Source organism: Teleopsis dalmanni, unplaced genomic scaffold, assembly GCF_002237135.1.
Source record: "Teleopsis dalmanni isolate 2A unplaced genomic scaffold, ASM223713v2 unscaffolded_contig_0062, whole genome shotgun sequence".
NCBI lineage: Eukaryota > Metazoa > Arthropoda > Insecta > Diptera > Diopsidae > Teleopsis > Teleopsis dalmanni.
This window is the reverse complement of record NW_024031444.1, coordinates 1-23163: the sequence shown is the minus strand read 5'-3', so window position 1 is coordinate 23163 and position 23163 is coordinate 1. Positions and strand designations below refer to the sequence as shown.

Below are 23163 nucleotides of genomic sequence, written 5' to 3'. Positions count from 1 at the left end.
ACTCAGCCAGATGTAAAATGTTAGCGACTGTAAAATGTAGTCTTTATACAATTGTAGTTGGTATATTATCTATTAGAATAAGTGCTTACGAGACTTCAGTGCCTGTAATGCATGCTACAAAAATACTTACGGACTTACCACATACAAATATTTTCAATAAACCGCCTTCAACTATATCTCATGATACAATCAGTAATACTCACATTCAATCACAATGGTTAAGTTCAACAACAAAAACTTCAGAAAGTCTTGATAATGCACAGAAACCATACAGTCCGCTTGAAAGCAGTAAAGTTATGGATGCACACAATGATTACCACAACATTCAGGATACTTCCACAAATAATTATTCAGCTATCTTTTCGGAAGCTATACCAGCAGTAGAATTACCTCCTAACGCACTCATAACTATTCCAAAGCAAGTAGTTCCCGTTTGGACGGAGAATATAACACGCGTAGGAAGAAAACGAAATTATAAGTATATACCTTTAAGTGCAGATGTGAGTAACAACGTAATCTTAACTGGATTGAAATACAAACGCAATAACTCCTTAAATTTTCAATCCGCAATTGAATCTAATGAAAATCTTAATTCGGAATTAACTGAGCGCAGTGACAAAATCATAACATCGGATAGGATAGATTTTTCAGGAGATAACTTAAGTAAACGAATAGACTTTCACTCTCCTAGTTACAGCCTGAAAAGTGCGAGTTCGTTTCAGCCGGAATCATATCGTGAAGATAATCCTATTTTAAGTGAAATACCGATATATGAAAATCCATATAACGATGATTTTTCTTCTATGCCCTCTAATAAAGAAACTAGAAACACACGTCAACTTATATTCGAAACTGACCCCAGTCATATTTCACATAATATTGAATTTCCTGGTAAAAGTGTAAATACTAAACCACATACTTTAAATAGTGCAAATGGTGGAGCTAAAATTTTTTATGAAGACGTGACAAAATTTGGTGATGTTAATGGTCCCATAACTGCATTGCCTCAGCATTCGAAACGAATAAATTTTTTTGGTGAAGCTGAAATATTGGGTGGTCCTCCCCGACAATTTGTCCCTACAAAAGCATTGAATGAGTTTGTAGGCTTAAACAATTTTCAAAACGTACGCAAAAGTCGATACTTTCCATTCAAGTCATCCCGTAGTCCACGCGTAATATTCCCGACAAATGATAATGCCAGCCCTACCGGCTCTGGATCTGCCTCTGGACCAGGTACAGGAATAGGTGTTTATTTCAACGACAATGTCGCATTTAGGTATGTGCTCTTAATAAACTTTTTTTATGATAATGACTCTGCTCTTACAGAGACCAAAACTTTGGCTTGAATGAATTAGCTGCTATACAAGATGTGCGAAACGAATTTAATTTAAAGGATTTGGATTCAGCTACTGAAACTAGCACACCCCATTCCGCAAATACATTCAAAGAAAAAGGTGAGATGTAAATAATTTTTAAATCACTTATTTAATCGACTTGGATGAAGAGTTTTGTATAGAAAAAATTGTGGCTTAGATACACCACAATTTAGTATTACTCTATATTATAGCACTCGTATGGTATTGACTCAGAAAATTCCACGGCAAGCGAAATAGAATTCTTTCTTTGAGAATATGTGGTAAATATAGTTAATATATTAGTGTGGGGGATCACACCCCCATTTCAAATTTTATCCATCAACAATTGATTTGTAATGAAATAATCTCATATTACCATCACTTCAACATTTTATACATTTTCTATGTATGTTATATATATCAAAAATGTTATTAATAAAATACATCCCGAAATTATTTTAAACCAGTTATATAGTAATAGGTACAACATTTTGTGATTTAATTTAATTGAAAATAAGGTTTTGAAATAGTGATTTGCAATAGACTCTAATTTGATTATATTTTATATGAAGTTATTTTAATCAAGTCAGGAAAATATAAATTTTGTGAATATCCATGTTATATCTTATATCATTTCGATTGTTACGACAAGCTGTAATCAAAACAACTCTAAATGGATAACTGCAGAATTGGTTTCTTGAAAATTACTTATATACTATAAGTATATATATTGTTTGTGTTAGTGTAAGTGACTTCCTATCATAAGGGAAAAGATGTATCAAACTAATTTATTATTTTAAGTGAAATTAAATTATAATAAAATATAATTAACATAAGCGATATAACGTAAGATAGACTCTAAATTTATTTAGAAAATTAGTTTATAAATAATAAACATCGTTGGCTTATGCAAATAAACACAATTATTTTAAATACAATAATTGTATTTCTTCATCATATATAACCCAGTCGACATAACTACAGAACTACAATGCCAACATCGTGGTGGAACTTGTGAATTTTTTTTGACCTGTTGGATGAGTGGAGGCCTTTTACAAGGCACTTGCGATGGATTACTACGTGGATGTTGTCATCGAACAGCAAAGTCAATAAATTTGCTTACTTCGGATTATGTAGGTGATACGATCGACTTAACTGATCTTCCATTAAAAAACTATGGACCAATTAAAAATGATGCTAGTGAGTGTATAACCTTGTCATAATTCAATTGCACGAACAAGTAGTGGTCAATTTTTTTTTTTTTTTGGTTTGCATCAAATTGTTAGTTCTTATTAATGGTCAAGGGTCTACATATTTGAAAATATAAATGGGTTCAGTTTGAGACTATATATTTATTTTTTTTATATTCTCTGTATTTTATGAGTGTTAATAAAAATATTATTTGAAATGATCTAATTATACCATAGGTAAATGATCTTCATGTATATATTTTTGTTGTAAAGAAAATATGGGAGACACAAAATATAGATATTAGTTTTCTTGAACATATGTAAATAATATTTGCTTACAATTACGAAATAAACCATTTTTTCGTTACATCTATTTTAGCATGAATTATATATTGGATGTAGGTAAATCAAGTTTCGACTATTAGTATTATTATTATGAAAACAGGATACAGCACTGCGACCTAAATGATCTATTGTGCTCCTTAGTAGGATTAGAGTGTTTCTAGATTTTAGTGTTTCTAGGATTTAGAGTGTATATGGCTTATCTTTTCTAGTCTTAATTCCCTATGTTCCATAAAACACCCTTCTACGTATTTTTTCCGCTTGTGCATCAGTGCCGGGCATTGCCCTAGTACATGGTTTTTGGTTTCTCTCTCTTCTCTACAGTATCTGCAGTCTGAGTTGAAATCGTTTCCTAACTTTGTTAGGTGATTATTCAATCTACAGTAATTGGTTAGTAGTTCCGTAATAATTCTTAGGCTGTTATTTGTTTATTCTATGCAATCCTTGAAGCGTTTTAGGCATTAAGTCTCTAAAAGCATTTTAGATTGTGATAGTCATGGAAGTCTTTCCTAATAATGAATATATAGAGTTCCTTTGCCTGGACCGCAGAAAAGTTCTGGCATTATCATAATAGAAGCCACGCCTCCTCTGGGAAGTTTATCTGCCATTTCATTGCCTTGGATGCCAGTATGTCCCGAAATCCATAATAAGTGCACCTGATTGTTGTAGCCAAGTATGTTAAACTTGTCAATGCACTCCCATACCAGTTTCGATGTCACTTGGTCACCTGTCACCTGGCTGCCTGGTTGTTAGTCAGTATTACAATTCTACGGTTCCGAAGTTACGTTTAAAGTCACCTTTTTTTTAAATTATATTTCTTCCCGATGCTTCCGAATATATCTTACCTGGTCCATATACACCAACTCTAGCTCCCTCACTACTGTGGATGACGGATATATTAATTTCTATAGCTATATATAAATCCCATCGTTTGTATCTACTATATATACTTTTGATTTTAAATTTTTTTCGTAAATATTACTTTATGCAATGTGGCATTATGGTCTTATAAAATCCACTAAGTTTTAATCTATATATGTTGTTATTTCGAATGTTAAGGTATGAATGCAGAATACATGGTGCAACTTTAAATTTAGTACATTAAATTAAAAATTTCTGATTTTTAATTCTTTATCAATTCTTAATTTTCATATAACCACAAACAATCACTTTTTGTGGTACTTGATTAAAAAAAATAACTGCTATTTTAATACTTGAATAGTTTGAGTTAATATCTTTGATGATGGCAGGATATGCATAAGTATATTGATTAAAATAAACTTAAAATGTATTTTGGTGTACATAAACCTTTTAACATTATCTTATTTAAAATACGATATGAAAAAAAGACATTACAATACTTTTGTTATTCGATCTATTTCTATTTATATTATTGGAGTTATTCCATCTTCAATGGAAGATGTTATTTCAGACATATTTAACTCTTAAATTCATGAGTTAATTGAGTAAATCATGTTGCTTTTCTATAAGCACTTATCAAATTTACATTCATTTGATTACTGATTACTGAGGACACTAATTCTATAGTTTCAATAAGTTTTGCATAGGTAAATCGTTTTAGTGTGGTTGTGTCTCCCATAGAACTGAATAACTTCTTAGAAAAAAAGAACGATTCCAATATCCTGAGAGAGTACATTTGACAACGGATTTAAGTAAAGACAGCTATTTGAAATAAACATTATATGTTAATAATAGAGCTTAGTTTTTGAGATATCGGACTTTAAAGTTGGAAGTTTTTACCACCACCCGTTGTGAAATTAATATAAATTGCATGTATAAAATTAATATTGCATGTATTAGTCTGCACTTGAAGGAGTATGTAGTTTTTGCTAATGTTATTAATATAAAAACTTTACAGCTTTAAACCGTAATATCTTGACAAATAAGCTTTATTTTTGGATTTAGTTAACACTTACAAAGTAATATCATTAGGTGAAAATTGTTACCATCGCTCGATTTACGATTTAGAGAACGTCTTCTTAGCTTTTGTCTTCGTAGTAAAGGAATTCTGTTTTTATTATATTAAATTTGTAGACTCATTTAATTAAAAATTAAACTAAAAATTCGTTTTATTAGAGCTTTTTAAGTTACTGCAATAATGTATAAATGATTTGTGATAGAATTGTATGAAGGGGGATTGAAGTGTCTTTAAAGACACAATCAAACTTTTCTTTTTATTTTCTAATTATTTATTGTTTTGTTTTATAATAAATTTCTGTAGCTAGGTTTAATATCATATGATTCATACGATAATATCTACATCATATGATTTCTTACATGAAAGCGTTTTTCTTTTGTGGTCTCAAACTGAACAATTCACGTATACGTAAATTTCTTCGTAGTTTTTTGCATGATTTTGAAAACTTAATTTAAACATCATAACATAATATTCCATATACATAAGCAAGTCTTATTTATAATTATTTAACATATTTTTATTTTAATAGTTTGATTTGTTTGAAAGTTCATAAATACCATATGTATATATTTTTGGTGGAATAAAATTGTATTCAAGACCAGATACAAAACAATGAATATTCTATAACTTTTCTTTCGCTGAAAAAAAAGGTTAAGTACAAGAATTTTAGAACTAGAAAAAAATTTAACAGCTTATTTGAAAAAAATTAAATTTATAATCTCATAATCCATTAGACAATTTGGGGTATATTTGTCACTTTGCATCTATGCTGGAAGGTGGAAGCATTGCAAGCCACCGTGTGAGATTTGAAACCACTAAACCACCTCTTAGGAATGGTTGTGAAAAATAGGACCCGCGTTCATCGAATGCAACCCCCATTCAAGTAAACAAAAGTAGAAGGAGAGCGGAAAGGCTGTTAATGTAATTTAACAGTAAAAACATATACAGTACCTAGGACTTTGTCTTGATTGCTTACTATGACAACCTATGATCTTGTTTTAATTTTTTGTAGACTAAGTAATAAAAATAATTTGTAAGGCATTATAAAATCAGAATCTAGCAATAATAAGAATTTATTTTTAAAAAACTATTAGATTTGCATTCTTTGTTGTTACAGACAATTCACATCAGTTATCTAAAAATAATTAATAAACTGAGGTTTTAAATTTTCGATATTTTAATATTTCGTTATTTCTATAATTTCAATTGCTGGCAGCATGTACTTGAATCATACGTTACAGATCATTTGAATTATCTTAATGAACTTACACATCATCTTTCTTGAAGTCAATCCATATTGCTTTTGTGAAGCCGTAAGTTCTCAAGCAGCTCCGTTTCGTTTCTTATTAGTAGAAATCTTCAGATAGAGGGACATTAAATTCTTTCACTTGATTCATGAGACACCGAAACATCTATTTTATTGTTCAAAATCATATTTACACGAATGATTTGAAAAAGTTTTGTAGTTGATCTTCAGTTCCTTGACAATGGTACTGTTTACGTACCAATCTTCTTAAACTTTAAAATTATATAGTAACAGTTTTCTAATAAAATCATGTAAATCATGTAAATAATTTTTCCTAATAAAAGCTGAATATTTCTATTTTAAGATAAAAAAAAGTTAATATAGAAATAAACAAAATAAACAGAGAATTACAGAAAGCCATTGACGATTTGAAAATATCATTACTTGAAACGCGCTTAAGCCCATTTTATTGTATATAAACAAATTAGATTATATATATATAGATATGTAGGTATCAAAATATATTTATTTTAGTGCTAGTATACAATTATGTATGTTATTTATATATAAATAAAATCATTACATATTAATAATATTTTGAATACTGGATTGCAATTGCTAATTTTTTAAATAAGAGTTTGATATATTTACATTAATGGACTTACTTACCGATAATTTTAATGGAATGCATATCATTTTATATCACCAGTCTGAAAATAATTAACTTAAAAAACAATAAAAATTAGTTAATGTTAAGAAATATATATTGTTATTTTGAAACCTTTCATTATATATATAAATATTTTTACTAACGTTTTATTTACAGGTTGTGGTATCTCTTTAGCCAAACAAACTGCCCAGAGAAGAATTGTTGGTGGAGACGACGCGGGATTTGGTTCTTTTCCTTGGCAAGCATACATTCGAATTGGGTCTTCTAGGTACGTATTTTTATTTAAATGATATTTTTAATTAAAATGTATTCTTAATTTAAGGAGACTTTGACAACGTCCCGATTAAAAAGTGATATTATTTTTATATATTTTGTTTCAATGACATGTTGTTTAAAAAAAGCTATAGGTGGTCAGTTCTAAGCTTACCTTAAATTAAAAATGAAAGATAAAAAATAAATGATGAATAAGAAGTGAAGAATATATTTCTATAAAAAGAGTTATCTTTGTATAAACATTTGCAATAATTAAATATATTTGATTTTTTCTGTGTTATAATTTTTAGATGTGGTGGATCATTGGTGTCGCGACGTCATGTGGTGACAGCTGGACATTGTGTTGCTCGTGCGATTTCACGACAGGTGCACGTAACTCTTGGCGACTATGTTATTAACTCGGCAGTTGAACCATTACCTGCATATACATTTGGAGTTCGTCGTATAGATGTTCATCCGTATTTTAAATTTACTCCACAAGCTGACAGATTTGATGTCTCAGTGCTTACATTGGAAAGACCGGTACATTTCATGCCGCATATAGGTAACTGACTATTTGATATATTTGGGACGTATTTAATTATTTTACAGTCAACAGTAAATAGTCTTATTTATATTAATTTTATGAAAATTAGAAGAAAGTTTTAAATAAAAAATTTTTTTCTAAGTATATATATATATTTGAGAGATTCTCTTAAGTAAATTTTGTTAACAAATTTTAAAATGTAGGAATACAGATTTATATATTTTACAAGTTATAAGTCCTGTCAGTATATTAAATAGGTGAGTTCTTCCAGATCTTCTTATTGCTAAACTGTCATATATGTATGAGGTTTAAAATAGTTGCAAATATTTAAGGTGGGATATATGGGGGCCACTATTTGATAGTGACTCCATTCTCTATGTGTCTCTTGGGTAAATCAAAATAAAAATTTTATGTATATAAAATATTTTATATAATAACATGAATTTGTGTTTCTTTAGTTTTTAACTTTATTTATTTTTCTATTTTATATTGCATCAGCGCCGATTTGCTTGCCTGAAAAAAACGAAGACTTTCTCGGTAAATTTGGTTGGGCAGCAGGTTGGGGTGCTTTAAATCCTGGTTCACGTCTACGTCCAAAAACTTTACAAGCTGTGGATGTTCCAGTCATAGAAAACAGGTAGTTTTTATATAAATGTAATAAAAATTAATACATAGTCTAATAACCTTTTATTATACTGATGTCAATATATTGATATTGATTTTATATTACATTATATGGTATTATGACATTACTTCATGATAGTTTATAAAAATGATTTCATGTTAGTTATGTTTCTAATATTAGTTGTTGGGTCAGTGAGTGTTTGCTGTTATTGGAGTAAACCAATATAACTCCGAACTTTCATAACTAAGAAATATTCTGTAAGTTATTTGGTGTAATATTGGTGTCCATATTTTCAGAATCAAATAACTGCAATTCCATTTACATTTTAAAACCAATACATAGTAGTCAAATAAGTCTTCAGATATAAAGAAAATTTACGAACAGCATATCGGGTCTGTTCATTCCAGTTGAGATAGTTCCGTTTATTCGTTATTTAGTTATTTAACCAGAATCTGTTTTAATTGTGTACACTATGAAATACAAATCTTAATGAAAAATAATCCGTGGGGGTCAATAAAAAAATCTAAGTTTTGAAGAATGTAGTCTGACTGTTATCGATTTTTATTCAATCCGGAGAGATACTTTTAGCAACAAGACTTTAATCCTGAACATTACAAAAATTACTATTTGAGTAAAATTTTTCAAATACATTACGAATATTAAGTTCTGTAGGTCGATTCCTCTTTTAACAGTGAATATTTATCGTAAAATTATTATTACGTTTTGAAAGTGTTTCTAAATACTTGAGGAATATGCAGAACTGAAATTACTTCAATGAAAGATATGTGTGATATTATAGTGTGTTTCTAAAATTTGTTCAGTATATACTTCAAATCTAAAACGAAGAATTTATATTGGTATATTACAATAAAAATTTTGGAAAAAAATTCTTTCGACTATAAATTTCAAATTGAAACAATATTCTGTTCGGGCAGCCTATCTATTTATTTATCTATATTATTTGTCACATCTATTTAAAGTACATATTTTAACATTTCGATCATAGAATTTGTGAAAGATGGCATCGACAAAATGGCATCAATGTTGTGATATATCCAGAAATGATGTGTGCTGGATATCGAAACGGCGGAAAGGACTCATGTCAGGGTGACTCTGGTGGTCCATTAATGAATGAAAAAAATGGCCGGTGGTATTTAATTGGTTTGTATTTTTATTTACTATTTACTAAATTAATAATATGAAAATATGAACTTTTAATATAAAGGTGTAGTATCTGCTGGTTATTCCTGTGCTTCCCGTGGACAACCCGGTATCTACCACCGCGTACCTTTTACGGTCGATTGGATATCATATGTTGTCGGACTAACAGCAAATTTATAAATCTGTTTGATCGATATTAAATTAAGTATTTTATAAAACTATTTAATCTTTAGAATTGTAAATATATATTTAACTTAATTTATGATATTAACTTAAGTAAATTTTATATGTAGTTTTATGTAAGTAAATTATTAAATGTTAAAGGATACATATAAAATTAAAAATAATATAATATAACTATTACCATAAAAAACTTTTATTTTCAATTGAATGAAAATCTAACAATTTGACATTTTTTAATGTCGTATTTATTAATTACTTACAGGAAAAAACATATTGGTAGTGGGCAAGAATACATTAGTATAGTGGTAATACACAGTTATCTCAAAAACATTCATAATTACTCTTCAATAGTTGAGAACACTATAGGTATGTGAGATAAAATCTTCAACATCATTTACTAAAGCAATAAAATAATAAATTGAAAATTTCATACTACACATAAATCGTTCTATTATATTGAATTCATATTAATGACGAAAAAAATCTCTTCAATGCAATAACGCAACCATTTCATGCTCAACTTAAATAAAAAAACCTAGAAGAAAAGACAGAAAACGCTGAAAAATAATAAAACAAGAATAGGCGTATTAAGTTCCGACAGGCCTAAGAATTTTTATAGAAAACTACTGTTTAAGTCAAACCTCTGTGTTTTCAAGCAGTTGCAATGCTCAAATTGTTCCGTAAGAGTGAACAAAACATTGGTGAAGTGTGTAAATATATAACTTCTATTTTTCAATTGCATTTACGTTTGTAGTATTCTTTTCACTAGATTGTAATTGTTTAATTAATGAACACTTTTTTTTGTTGAATTATAATTGTAATAATTTTTACAATATTTTACAAAAACTTTGACAGCAAATTAACAAAACTCCAGAAAAATGTGCGAATATACAAGTCAGGTACGGCTTTGGGTCAGTTGGTTAAGATGCTCTGACTCTGAGCTTCAAATTTGGCAGGGCACGAGTTCGATTTCTGGTATTTGCAGTATCAAAAAATTATTAAGGAATAATTAAATGCAAGAACTATTTCCAAAACCACTGATGATGGGTATTTAGATATACTCGAAACAGCTGTGCGGTCAACTAAAAATTCAATTAATTAAAATAATATAAAAAAGAATTTTTGTTGTTGTTGTTTACTACTTTTTGAAAACCTCTTTACATTATTTAATATAAATTATTTAAATAAAACCAATTGCAACTATTAATGAATTTATATTCAATAATACTCTTTGTAGATCCTACAAAAAAAAGGAACACCCCTTTGAGGAATGTAAAATATTTTTTTAACTATAAAATTATTTATTTCACAATAAGATTTAAGGTTTACAATATTTAAGCGAATTTTAAAAAATCATAAGTACAAAAATATATCTACCACCAAGATTTAGAGTTAATTATTAGTATCATCTATAGATGATAATGTTCATAACATAGATAAGAGATGATAATGTTATGCACATTAGTATCTTACTAATAGTGATACCATATAAGTAGCATAATTATAAATGATTGTATTAACATTAGTTGTAATTTTTTCTTTCAAAGAAGTAAAAAAATACTCGCAACTTTCTAAAGAAAACATGAGAAGCAACAACAATGCTCTTAAAATTTTTAGAGTTAGATTTTACGCGTAAGAAATTTTACGTCTTAAGTTTCAGTGCAACCAAATTAAAAAATCAGTCTATTGTGAATGTTCACCGGAAATATGTTTAAAAGTTCCAGTTATCCGTTAAAATCATATGAGCATTTCATTTACTTATAAGCGCAAATACATAAGTAAATTAATTTATTTAAATATTCAAGATAAAAAAGTTTAACATTGCCATTCCAATATTCAAATATTTATTTTCTTTTATTTAAATTAATTAACTTTTAGTGTCCAATTTTTATATATTAAATTGTACACAACACAACAAAAAACATATGTCAAAAACAAGCATTTGAAATATTTCAAAAGTGATGCCAATTTGTTTCAACCAGACTTAATGCTGTTTTTTTACAACTCTGAAAGAAAAAATTATTGCTATTATATACCTGTGTATATTCAAAGCATATGTAACATAATATAATCATAATTATATACTTGACTTTATTAAGTTATAAATATTACTAATATTATTGGATATACTATGTACTTCTCCATTAATAAGTTTAAGCGTAAGTCTGAGTGTGGGCATATGTCTCTCGATTAATTGTTGCAGTAAAAAATTAGAATGCTCTTTGAGCTTTATTTTGTATCGGCATTAAATCTTGTTTAGTTCTTTTTCAAGAAGGGTCTGAAGGTCGTTATAGATTGCATCGTTTCTTCCGTTCCAGTAGACATCAGTTATTCAGCGAAACACTTCGGATTCCGTACGTTAATTCTATTGGATGCTAAATGAACAAACATTGTTTCACAGTTGGACACCATAAGACTACATAGGCAGGACTAAAACATTATATACAAGTACGTTATAGTCTATGTATATCAACAACTAACTATTTTTTATTTTCGATATAATCGTTATAAGATGAGTATATATGGTTCTGTAAAATAAAATCTAGTCTTATATATCGAGTTTTATATATATAATATTTTATATATATAACATATATAAAATGCAAATTTTTAAAATTTTTTACACAAATTATTTTTATTTAATTTTTTTTTTTTTGCATTGAAAAATAAAAAAAATTGAAAAATAAGAAAGTTAACATATTTTTAAAAAATTAATTCGATGCATCCAAAGTTAAAGTTTTTTAATTTTTTTAACTTATTATTATTGACATTTTACTACCTAAAAAAAAGGCTTCCACAAAAAATGGATTGATGGAATAACATAATTAATTAGAAATTAATATATATGCATTCAGAGACTGGCTAGTAAAACTATAAACTTCATTTGAATTGTACAATCTTAAGAGCTGAAAAAAAGATATTGAGGTTAAATCTCCTCTGGGTAGAATGCATTTATACTGTAAGAAATGGATTCAAATTAGGTAATCATGCGATGGCAACTTATTGTGGAAAAATTTAATTATCATACTGTACGGGTACCACAATTCATAACGGATGCGATGGCTTTGACATCTAATGATATTTTACGAACCAGTTGAGTAAGAAACCAATTGTGTTTTGTAGATGACTGGTATGTACCACAAAGCACCAACAAACTATTTGTAACAGTGACGAGTTTTAGTATTATAATAGAATCAACATAGTGAGGTTCGCTGAACCCGTTTCTCCAGTGGATTTAAATGATTGTATACATAAGCAAACAGTGATTCTAGTGGAGAACAAATGAAGAAAAAATTTTAAACAAATTATTAATAAAGTGTTTAATAACAGAAATTTATATATTTATGCATCACATATTTTGGATTTAGCACAACTTTAATATATTAATTTCAAATGGCAATCTTGTGAAATGAACCTAAAATATTTTTTAATTTAAATTTGATTGCAAACCGCCATTCATTGTCAATTTTGAAAAATAAATTATACATTTATTAATGTTGATTTTAAAATATTTAATTTTAATCTGCTGATTTTTTTTTAAATTACTGCATATAATAATAATCTTAAAAAAAATATATATAAAAAACTTTTAAAGTATAAAAAGCGTTTAAAGCGGTCAAGTTTTAAACATTTATAATTCCTGAAATTGCTGCTTATATATATATTTTTTTTAATAAATATAATAACTGCTAATTTTATATGAAAAGTATATTTGCACTTGATTCGGAGCAAGATCACACCATCAAGCCATGCAACTGTGGAAATATTTGCCTGTTGGTATAAATATGTTGTATTACAATTTTGTATTAAAGTTCTGGATTTTTACAGAAGCAAGTAAATTATGACGAACTGAATTTCATATTATACACGTACATTAATACTGAGTTTATGGTTTAGATATTCTCAATAACGTTCTTAGCTTACCAGCCCAATGCGTATATCGAAACGAAGTTTGGCCTTGTAAGTTATCATTTTCTTGCTGGCTGCAAGGTGGAAAGAATGCTGCTGGCTGTGGTTCCAACAAGTGGTTTTTCTCGTGTTGCGTTACTGAGGAAAATGTGAGTTCTCCGGAAAATGCATTTCTTAGTAACTTTCGAATCGAAACCAAGAATATTTTAAATATCGCAACGAATAACGTCATAAAACGTAAAATTAAGCTTGGGCTCAGTTTGAAGGTCAGTGTAAGTTTATTTTCCATAATCATAATAATTTGCACATTATCATAATAATATATGGTAATAATATGCATTTAATACGTCTGTATTCCAGAAAATACAAAATAGTTTAGGATTCAATTCTGAACGAGATTCAATTTTGAACATTTTTATGTACATATTATAAATTAGTCAATTTTAATTGTCTATTAAAAAATGCATTCTATCACTTAATTAAAATAATATAAAAATGAATTTTATATTTGAAATACACTACTTTTCGAAAACATCTTTATAAAATATACTAGTTTCTATTAAATATTGTAGTCATTTCCGTCTTAAAAATGACATTAGTTTAGATTAGTTTAGATGGGTTGGGAACTTGTCACCACGCCACTGCATCCTTTGAGGGGACTATTGTGACATACCCACTTCAGTTCCATAGACGAGTATCAGTTAATAACGCCATTATATCCTTTGGAGAGATGTTGCCTTATTCCGTTATAAGTGGATAGGCAGTGGATAAGTACAAAAGCCTGAATCTGGCGTGACTATTACAGTGACACAGAATATGTTCTGCTGTTTCCTTTTTTTCGCAACAAAGTCTACATCTATCGTCTCTATTAATACCTAGGTTCGATAGATGCTTTTTATCTCCGCAATGCCCAGTGAGAAACCACTGATAAGTCGAATGCCACTTCTGTTCAGCATAAGTAGCTCCCTAGTTCTGGCTTATGATCGATACGGCATGGTTTTCTTAGCTTGTCTGCAGGCAATTGCATTATCGCAATGAGTCTGAAAGATTGTCTTACCCTGACGTGACTGGCTGATAAGCTGGAACTTAATGGACGATCTTTACCGCCACCTACTCTCTGAGACGCTAGAATATTATTAAGCCATTCAGACCTTACCAGCTTGCAAAAACATGAATCTAACTACTGACTAACTACTACAGAATACTAACAAATTATTATTTACTACCGACTACCGACTAACTACTAACAGCACAGATATAGACTACAAGACAATACGTTCTACCTTAACCTATTGGTAGATCTTGGTCGCACTTTTTGCTCTAATCTCAATCAATATTCTAGTTAGTAACATCAGTAATATCACTGACTGGAACATTAATCAGAGTAGCTTAAGTTGTATCTAAGCCCCTACACCACGACAAGGTGCCTATCACGTAGAGAAAAATTCAATTAATTAAAATAATATGAAAACGAATCGTTTGACCAAATCCGTATTCAACTGTGAGATTTTATGGATGTTATAATTTTTATTAAACTACTCTTTAATTCTTTGTCTTCTCGTGGACAAAGTGAATGATTTTGATATTACTCTAAGTGCCTCAAAAATTGAGGTTAAGGATTAGGTTCTATGTATTATTGTAAAAAATTAGTTTCGGAACGTATTTAATACAATGAAATATAGTTCGAAAAGTAAGTAAATTAGTTATACATTTCAGTAAATTATTGAGACTTGAATTGTATATTATACTCAAATGTTAAACTGCGTTTATGGTTTGATAATTTTTAATACCGTTCTTAGCTTATCAACACTCAGAGAAATTTTATTGAATTTATATTATTATTTCCTTATACATAGAGTATAATTCTTGCATCCACACTATGAATGCAAATTCTGTACAACCATTTTAGAACTTGCATTAAAGCTTGATGTTTATATGTATGACTCAAAGGTGTATATGGTATAAATAAAATTTAAAGATGACAGCTGATATATAAACTCGTTTAAGTAGTCTCAATGGCACTTTTCAGTTTAATGTGCAGATGTAGACAAGTTATCAGTTTTAAGTACAATAACACCTCGATTTGTATTATTAATTAGGACCTAACGCAAATCGAATCACATTTCTCCACATATTTAATTTTCAAAACTATTCTGGTTTTTGACCACTTGTTCATGGTGAATTACCTTCTAACTCCTTGAATATAGATAAAGCATTATTCTGAATTAACGTTTGGCTCAATGGCATTCTTCTTTGATTCTGGGTAAAAGGGGCACCCTTTTTAATAATTGATGGACTTCTAGCTTTTGTGATTCCTTTGGGAAATGTCCATAGTCCTTTATCTTGTCCGCATCACGATTACAAATTGGGACCTTAACCCAGAATTTTCCCAATGCCAGCAGGTTTTTCTCCAAGTTTAAAACGTTTTAAAATGTCTAACTCTTACTCCAAGAAAATTTGTTTTCGCTTCACTACACACATGTAAACCAACACATTTTAACTAAAAACTTGATGCATGTAAACCCTCTTTTAAAAAATGTAACCTATAAGAAATATAATAAACGACGTAAATCGAAACACTACCGACGTAATTCGAAGTCAAAACTTATTTTTTTTTGGTGACATAGTTCGAATTAACGCAAATCGGGGTATTAGTGTATATTTTTACCGTATGAATCAACCTATTTTTAAGTTCAACTTATAAGTATGAAATTAACTCAAATAAAGCAATCAAAACCGAATCATTCGTATTTCGTAGCCCAATGTACTTTCGGAAAAAGCTTAAAGAGACCAGTATTAAAATTTCAAAATTAAAAATAAAAATATGACTAATTGATTCAATTATTCTATAAATGGTTAATGATTTTGTTTTAATAAAAGACAGCAAGTAAATTTGTTAATGAACTTTCAAAGCAAATTAACAAAACTTCAAGTTCGGTCATTAAAACCAAGAACGGCTTTGGGTCAGTTAGCTAATGAACGCTGACTCTGAGTTTCAAATTTGAGAGGCTGTAAGTTCAACTCTTGGTACTTGCAGTCTCAAAAAATTATTTAAGAATAATTAAATACAAGAAATTCTGGGTATTTGGTAACACTCGAAACAGCTGGATGCTCACCCAAATGTTCAATTAATTAATTAATAATAACATATAAAAAAAATGTTTGTTGTTGCAATTTCACTACTGTTTGATAAAATCCTCTCTATTGAAAAGAACAGTTCCTATTAAGAATGTAGTTACTTTCGTCAAAACGGACGTTAAATTTAATTTCAAAAAGCTTGATCACAATGATTTGATTTGAACCAAATTGAAATTTTAAACTTAGATCAATGTTTAACGTTCAAGTAGATTCAGTAGATTCAAAATGTCAAGAGAGTGCAAGGATAACGAGTAAATAAAATATAATGATCAGTGCCTATCTCAGCACCCCTCTTCACACGAACGTCAAGCAGCGATGACCTCCATTGAGCATTAATTAAGAGTTGGTCTATTTAATTCTTTGTTCTCCCGCCTGGAGAAACCCAAGTTACTTTGTGTGATGTTTTGTGTGCGAAAAGGGAGCTACCGATTACCAGATTAGCCTCGAAGCACATCTCTGTGCGTTAAAATCTCCAACACTAAAAGAATATCTCCGTTTCAAGAATACATATTTATATACCTTTCAAGCTGATCATAGAAATCGTTTTTGCATTTATCGTCTTGAAGTTTTGTGGGAGCATACTAGTTGACAATGGTCATGTTACGTGCACGCGTTTTGAGTTTAATGACTATTATTCTTGAGCAGACTGGATTCCATTCTAATATCTCCAGAGCAATCTTTGATGATAGAAGAAAATCTACTCTATTAACATCAGCAGATCCTTCTGGTTCGCCTGAATAAATAAACAAACTATCTTTGTGTTTGATCGAGCCATTACCATTCCACATTCTTGTTTTGCCAAAATGTCAATTTTATAGCGAGCTATCTCACTTCTAAGTTGTTCGAGTTTACCAGCCTCATTTAAAGTGCGTACATTCCATGTTGCGACAGATATTATTTTCATGCCTATTAAGCATTTTCTATCCATACGATTCGATGTTGTTAAAGCATGGGTTTAGCACCTCCAAATCCGGTGTGCCTGTTGCAGCGAGTGCAGGGGGATTACACAAATAGCGATTACCCCTTAGACAAGTTATTCCGTTTTCGTTTGACTCCATGCTGAAGAAATTTCGTTGGTTTGACGCGCGGATTCACAAAGGCGGTGAATGATGGGTTCATGGTCCAGCGATATTCCGACGTGGTACACGTTTATATAGCGATTCGCTTATTACAAGTCCGACGACCGCTTTCAGCTGCACATTACATGGTAAACAGACGCTGAAATAGAAACACCATTAGAAACTTGGCGCCGCTGACCATACTGTTGTTGATTCGTCCGCCGCCTTGAAATTCCACGCTGCACCTGTTTGATGACAAAGTTTGCTTCTCCGGCCTATTTGGTCCACGGGAGGTATTAATTTCTAGCTTTTTTTTGTTTCAATAAAATTCTATTGTTATTAATAAAATACCATACTTTTAAGAGTTGCAATTCAATTATGCCACGTAATACGTTTGATTTGCGCTTGTATAATTTACTTTGTTTTTATTACTTTAATTAAAATTAACTAATTAAAATTTTAGCATCGGTGTGGTAAAGCCAAAACATTTCGCAATACCTTACAAAAACGTATAATTGGGGGTAGACCAGCGATGTTCGCAGAATATCCATGGCAAGCGCATATTAGAGTTTCTGAATACCAATGTGGTGGCGTTTTGATTTCTAATGAATTTGTTGCTACTGCTGCGCATTGCATACAACAGGTTAAACTTCAGGATATAATTGTGTATTTAGGTGAACTGGACACTCAAGATATGGGTCTCATATATGAACCACTACCAGTTGAAAAACATAATGTGACAGAGAAAATAGTTCACCCGTACTTTCAATTCCGAATGACTCAACCAGACCGTTATGATGTTGCATTGCTGAAACTGGATAAAGCCACACATTTCAGGTAATTATAAAATGAGTTTACTTATGTATGTATATATGCACAATGTACATATTTGGTGATATAAAAAGTATTCGCCGTTTTTAGGAATATTTTTAAACCACAATCTTCTTAATTGAAAATTAATTTTTCTAAAGATTAACATATATTGGCCATTATATTTTTTGACAGTTTGTCATTTTTCCGATAGTTTCGTAATTCCGTCGGTGTAGAACCTCTGGGGTATATTGGCGGAAAACTTGTTCAAGTGATTTAAGCGAATTTTCGGTCGTCCATGATTTCACCCCGAAGAGAGTCATGCAGAGGCCGAAACAAATGGTAGTCAGATAGTGCAATGTCTGGATTATATGATGGATGCATCAGAGCCTAATAACCAAGTTTGGTCAATTTGTTCCGGGTTCCATCTGTAATGATTGAATACAACGTATTTCCTGTTGGCTTTTCCTTGATTGTTTCTTTGAAGCAATGATTCTCTTGAAATTATTTGATTCAGTGCGTTTCATCAGCAACATATTTCACTGCTGGTAATTCGGTAACGCAAATTTCTTTGCGTCAATTTATGTAGCATCTTCGCGTACCTTATTAAAATGATTTTATTAACCACATGTTTACTGTCTCCACTATCTCTTTCAGTGGCGTAACTACATTTTTTGGGCCCATAAGCAAATTCTAACTAAGGACCTCCTACTAACATCTTTTTATACCCTTTAAACGAAAAAGTGTTAAAAGGGTATATTAGACTTGTCAAGATTTTCGTAACGCATTAAAGGAAACGGCGAAAATACCATAAAGTATATATCAGTATATGAATATACACACTTTTTTAGTTCAAACTACTCTCTCAGCTTTTGACTTCTTCAAATAAAAGTTTACACACATACTTTTCGGAAGCGGTCCCTGTTCACCATTTGATTTGATTGAAATTGGGCTACTAATTCTTATAGTTGTATGTATTTTTATTTTTCCTGACAAATTTTTACCAATCCCGAAATCCAGAACACCATTGATTTGTTTGATTAGAAAATAACCAGCACGGCTTACAATATACTGAATCCAATAACTTTAAATAGTATAACCAAAGTCGTGGCACTGTTCCATATTTTGTTTTTAACTTAATAGTATGAATAGTATGAAGCATTGAAACTTCTATTTCCTTGAATAGGATCCTTTAAAGATTTTCTTGAAACTACAAATTTAACCTTGTTCAAAAACCAAAATTTATGTTATTTCAACAAAAAACGTTTTGTCCCACATTTGAGAATTTATTAAAAATAAATATAATGAATACATAAATTTATAATGGGGCCCCCTAAGTTCGGGGGCCCGAAAGCGTTGCTTTCAGTCGCTTCCCTGTAGTTACGCCACTGGTTGTTACTGTTTTTTTAAGTTCATGCTATCAATACCAAGATAGTATCTTATAAATTTGGAGATGAATACATAGATGGACATTCATATCTTACCAATCAACTTAGACTGCTTACTGAATACACTCAATCTCTTGCTTTCGTCCTATAACAACATATATAGTATAATAAAAATCTCCGACGAATGTGTCCATTCCTCTTTGAGGAACATTCAAACTAAGAAAAATGTGGAAATCAATTAGTATTTCTTTAGTTCTTGGTCTTTAAAGCAATACTAATGTAGTGTTTGGTCTTTAAAATTATTTTAAACTTTTCCAATTGGTACTAAAACAAGCAATAATGAACTTCGCTGTAGCAAAATCACTCTGCTTTAAAGTGACTATAATATTAGCAGCTCTGGAAGATTGCGCATTCACTAAGCAAAAAAAAATTAAAGTTACTTTACCAGACAAGCGTGGAAGTACCTGTCTGTATTCAATTGTTTGGCTTAAAAAAAAAACGAGCTAGGAACAGAAAAGCCACTCAAAGCGGAAATGGAACGTGTACAATTGGACTTATGTGTTGCAAGGTGGCTATGACACAATGATGACTGGAGTCATACTCACCCGAAGTAAGAATATCTATCTATATAAGTACGTGTATGATGACGGGAAGAACAACAAAAATTTAAGCGCCTCTCGCACGTAGTTGAGCGTAACAAAAACAAAAGTAACAACCGAATTGTTATTCTTATTGTTATTAATGTTTTGTTTTTTATTTATTATTGTTAATTTTAAAATATTTTTCCGCTTTAAAACCAGTAGACAAAACATTTTCTAGACAATAAAAAGCGGTGATATCATATTATCTTATGTACTTCAAATGAGTACGTTAACTCCTTGATACATTTTCACGATACATATTAATATTTTATTCAGAAATTTAATTAAATTATTATTTTTATTATTTACATTATATGCAGTATTAATTGATATTAACCTTTGTTGGAAAAATTTTGATTTAATACTTAAAACATTAATTCCATTAATACAATATATTGTAATTCTGTTTTGAGTTAGCTGATATATTCTGCTGGAGTTTCGAGGATCGGATCTGGATCTGAAAATTTTTTGGTCTAACATATAAGAATTTATTATTTCATACAATATTTCCATATTCTTCTTCTTATAACTGAAATAAATATATTTCAACAAATATGTTGTAATAAAATTATATATCTTCAATATAGATGATTTGTGGGAATGGTCTATGATTTATATGACTTTGTTTCAGCAACCAATTCTTTACTTTTAAATTTCAAAATGACGCGGAACTAAAAAATCAAGATATATCAAATTAAAAATATGGATATTCAGATATATCATCTGAATATGCGGGTGTAGAAACATAGTTCGTAGTAAATAGTTCCGTTTTATTTTCTTGGAGCAAAAAGAATGCAATTGCTACCTATTTAGCTTATCTATATAGTTCAATGTATTACAATACTTTCTATTTGTTATTATAAATTCGTTCTACAGTTCACAACAATCTTATGTCTGTGTGGGTCTCTAGAGCAGAGCTGTCCAAAGCAAGGCCCACGGGCCACATGATGCAGCCCACGGATAATGTGTGCGGCCTGTGACATGTCACATTTTTTACCACAAATACACAAATTTTTCCTTGAGATATATCTGGTAAAATTATATTATTTTACTTTTATAGTATCACAAAAAAATAAATTCAAATGAATGAATTAAAAAAAATAAATTAATTATAAATAAATTAACAAAATATTTGTATTTTTCTCCAAAAAAAACCATTGACGTATGTACTTGTTTCTGCGACCTTCCAATCTGCACAGTAAGTTGTAGTGACCCGCGATCTTATTTGGTCTTGACAATTCTGCTCTAGAGTATCGATATGGCAACGATTAGTATTTCGGTCACACGGCGGTTTTTCACTGCAGTCCAGTATATGAAAATTATAATACTTATACATAACATTTTCACGTTTATATCTCAGGTATATAGACACATTTTTTTAGCAAACCGTTTGTTTTAAATTAGACGTCCATTTTTAGCCGCACCTCCTTGGTAAAAGTGTTAACATAACATTGGATTTATTTTGGTATGTGATTATTTTATTGTAAGTAAGCATTCTAGCTTAACTTAAATAGAAGCCACCCTCGCATATCGATTAACTTGTTATTTTAATTTAGATATTAAAAATATAAACATTATTTTTTATGAAAAATTCTTAAGTCTGGGTTTTTATTTTTTTTATTTAAATTTACTCTACATTTTTCCATATAAATGCACAACGTGTAGGTTTATTTCTACTAACGTCTCTTAGTTGTAATATGCGCTCGCTGCTACCCGCAACTATTTATGAGCTTTTTTTTTTCTCTAGACTATGTGCATTTGGAGATTTGCACTCATATGCCATAATACGGGGTATACATTTTTCTAGATTGCCCACGTTCATATTTGTGAAGTTTTACGCAACCTACAACTTCGTCAGGCAGTTATACCGTTACACAATTCTATAATAAATTTTTCCCTACTCATATACTCTACTCATACATAAATTTCCATTATAGAAATTTATAGCATATAGTTGGTAAATACTAAATACTTTACATACATTCGTCAAGTAACATATGTGGTATGCGCTTAACGAATAAATATGAACGAAACACACGTGCTTTTGCCTAATTTGAATTTTACGTTGACAATTTTCATTAACTGAACTCAAAGTGAAGCCGACTCAGTTGACGCCAACGGCTAATATCATCTTGACATGATCACTGCCAACGACAATATTTCCACCACCGCCATTTTTTTGTTATCGCCTCGCCATTAAAAAGCGAACTAAGCATACTTTGCTGTATGTCTGTATGTGTGTGTGTGTGGAAGATATAAGAGTGTTGCCAATATTGCGTTGGTATTTCAATGTTGCTTTGTGTTGTGTTAACTAAATGCAGTCACTCATTCATTCATTAATTCATTCATACTAACAATTAAGCACAACCCATACGAAAAGAGATACAGTGAGAAAGAGAGAGAGAGAGAGAGACGAAGAGACAAAGTGGCTAAGTGACTAGCTGGCGGGGAGACAAAATGTCTTAACGACAAACTGCATGGCACGTAACATCGTGTAACTCAACACTTGATGTGTCAGTAAAATTGTGACATGTCGTTTCCGGTGAGGGTTTCCTTTTATAATAATTTTTATATATAAAATTTTTTTTATTATTGCAATTGCTGTTATTGTTGTCGTTATCGTTGTTGTTGTTGTTGTTGTTGTTGTTGTTGTTGTTGGTGGTGGAAAATGTGTTTAACATATTAATTGCATTTAATATTTGATTTTTT

At 30.1% G+C, this 23163-nt stretch overlaps 2 protein-coding genes across 3 annotated transcripts; both read left to right on the top strand.

Moving 5' to 3' along the window:
- LOC119662992 lies at nt 1-9516 on the top strand (the record flags this gene model as incomplete). 2 transcript variants are annotated; one of them, XM_038072651.1, is given in 8 exon segments in its annotated part: nt 1-1276; nt 1327-1454; nt 2325-2555; nt 6899-7010; nt 7306-7559; nt 8040-8178; nt 9173-9327; nt 9392-9516. In XM_038072651.1, coding segments are annotated over 8 exon segments (2394 nt in total). In that variant the 3' UTR covers nt 9508-9516.
- A 3779-nt stretch (nt 9517-13295) lies between these two features.
- LOC119662991 (serine protease 40-like) lies at nt 13296-18452 on the top strand (the record flags this gene model as incomplete). The annotated part of the gene is made up of 3 exons (XM_038072649.1): nt 13296-13344; nt 13408-13691; nt 18079-18452. Coding segments are annotated over exons 1-3 (707 nt in total), but the record flags the coding sequence as incomplete, so codon positions are not given.
- Between the last annotated feature and the right edge of the window lie 4711 nt (nt 18453-23163).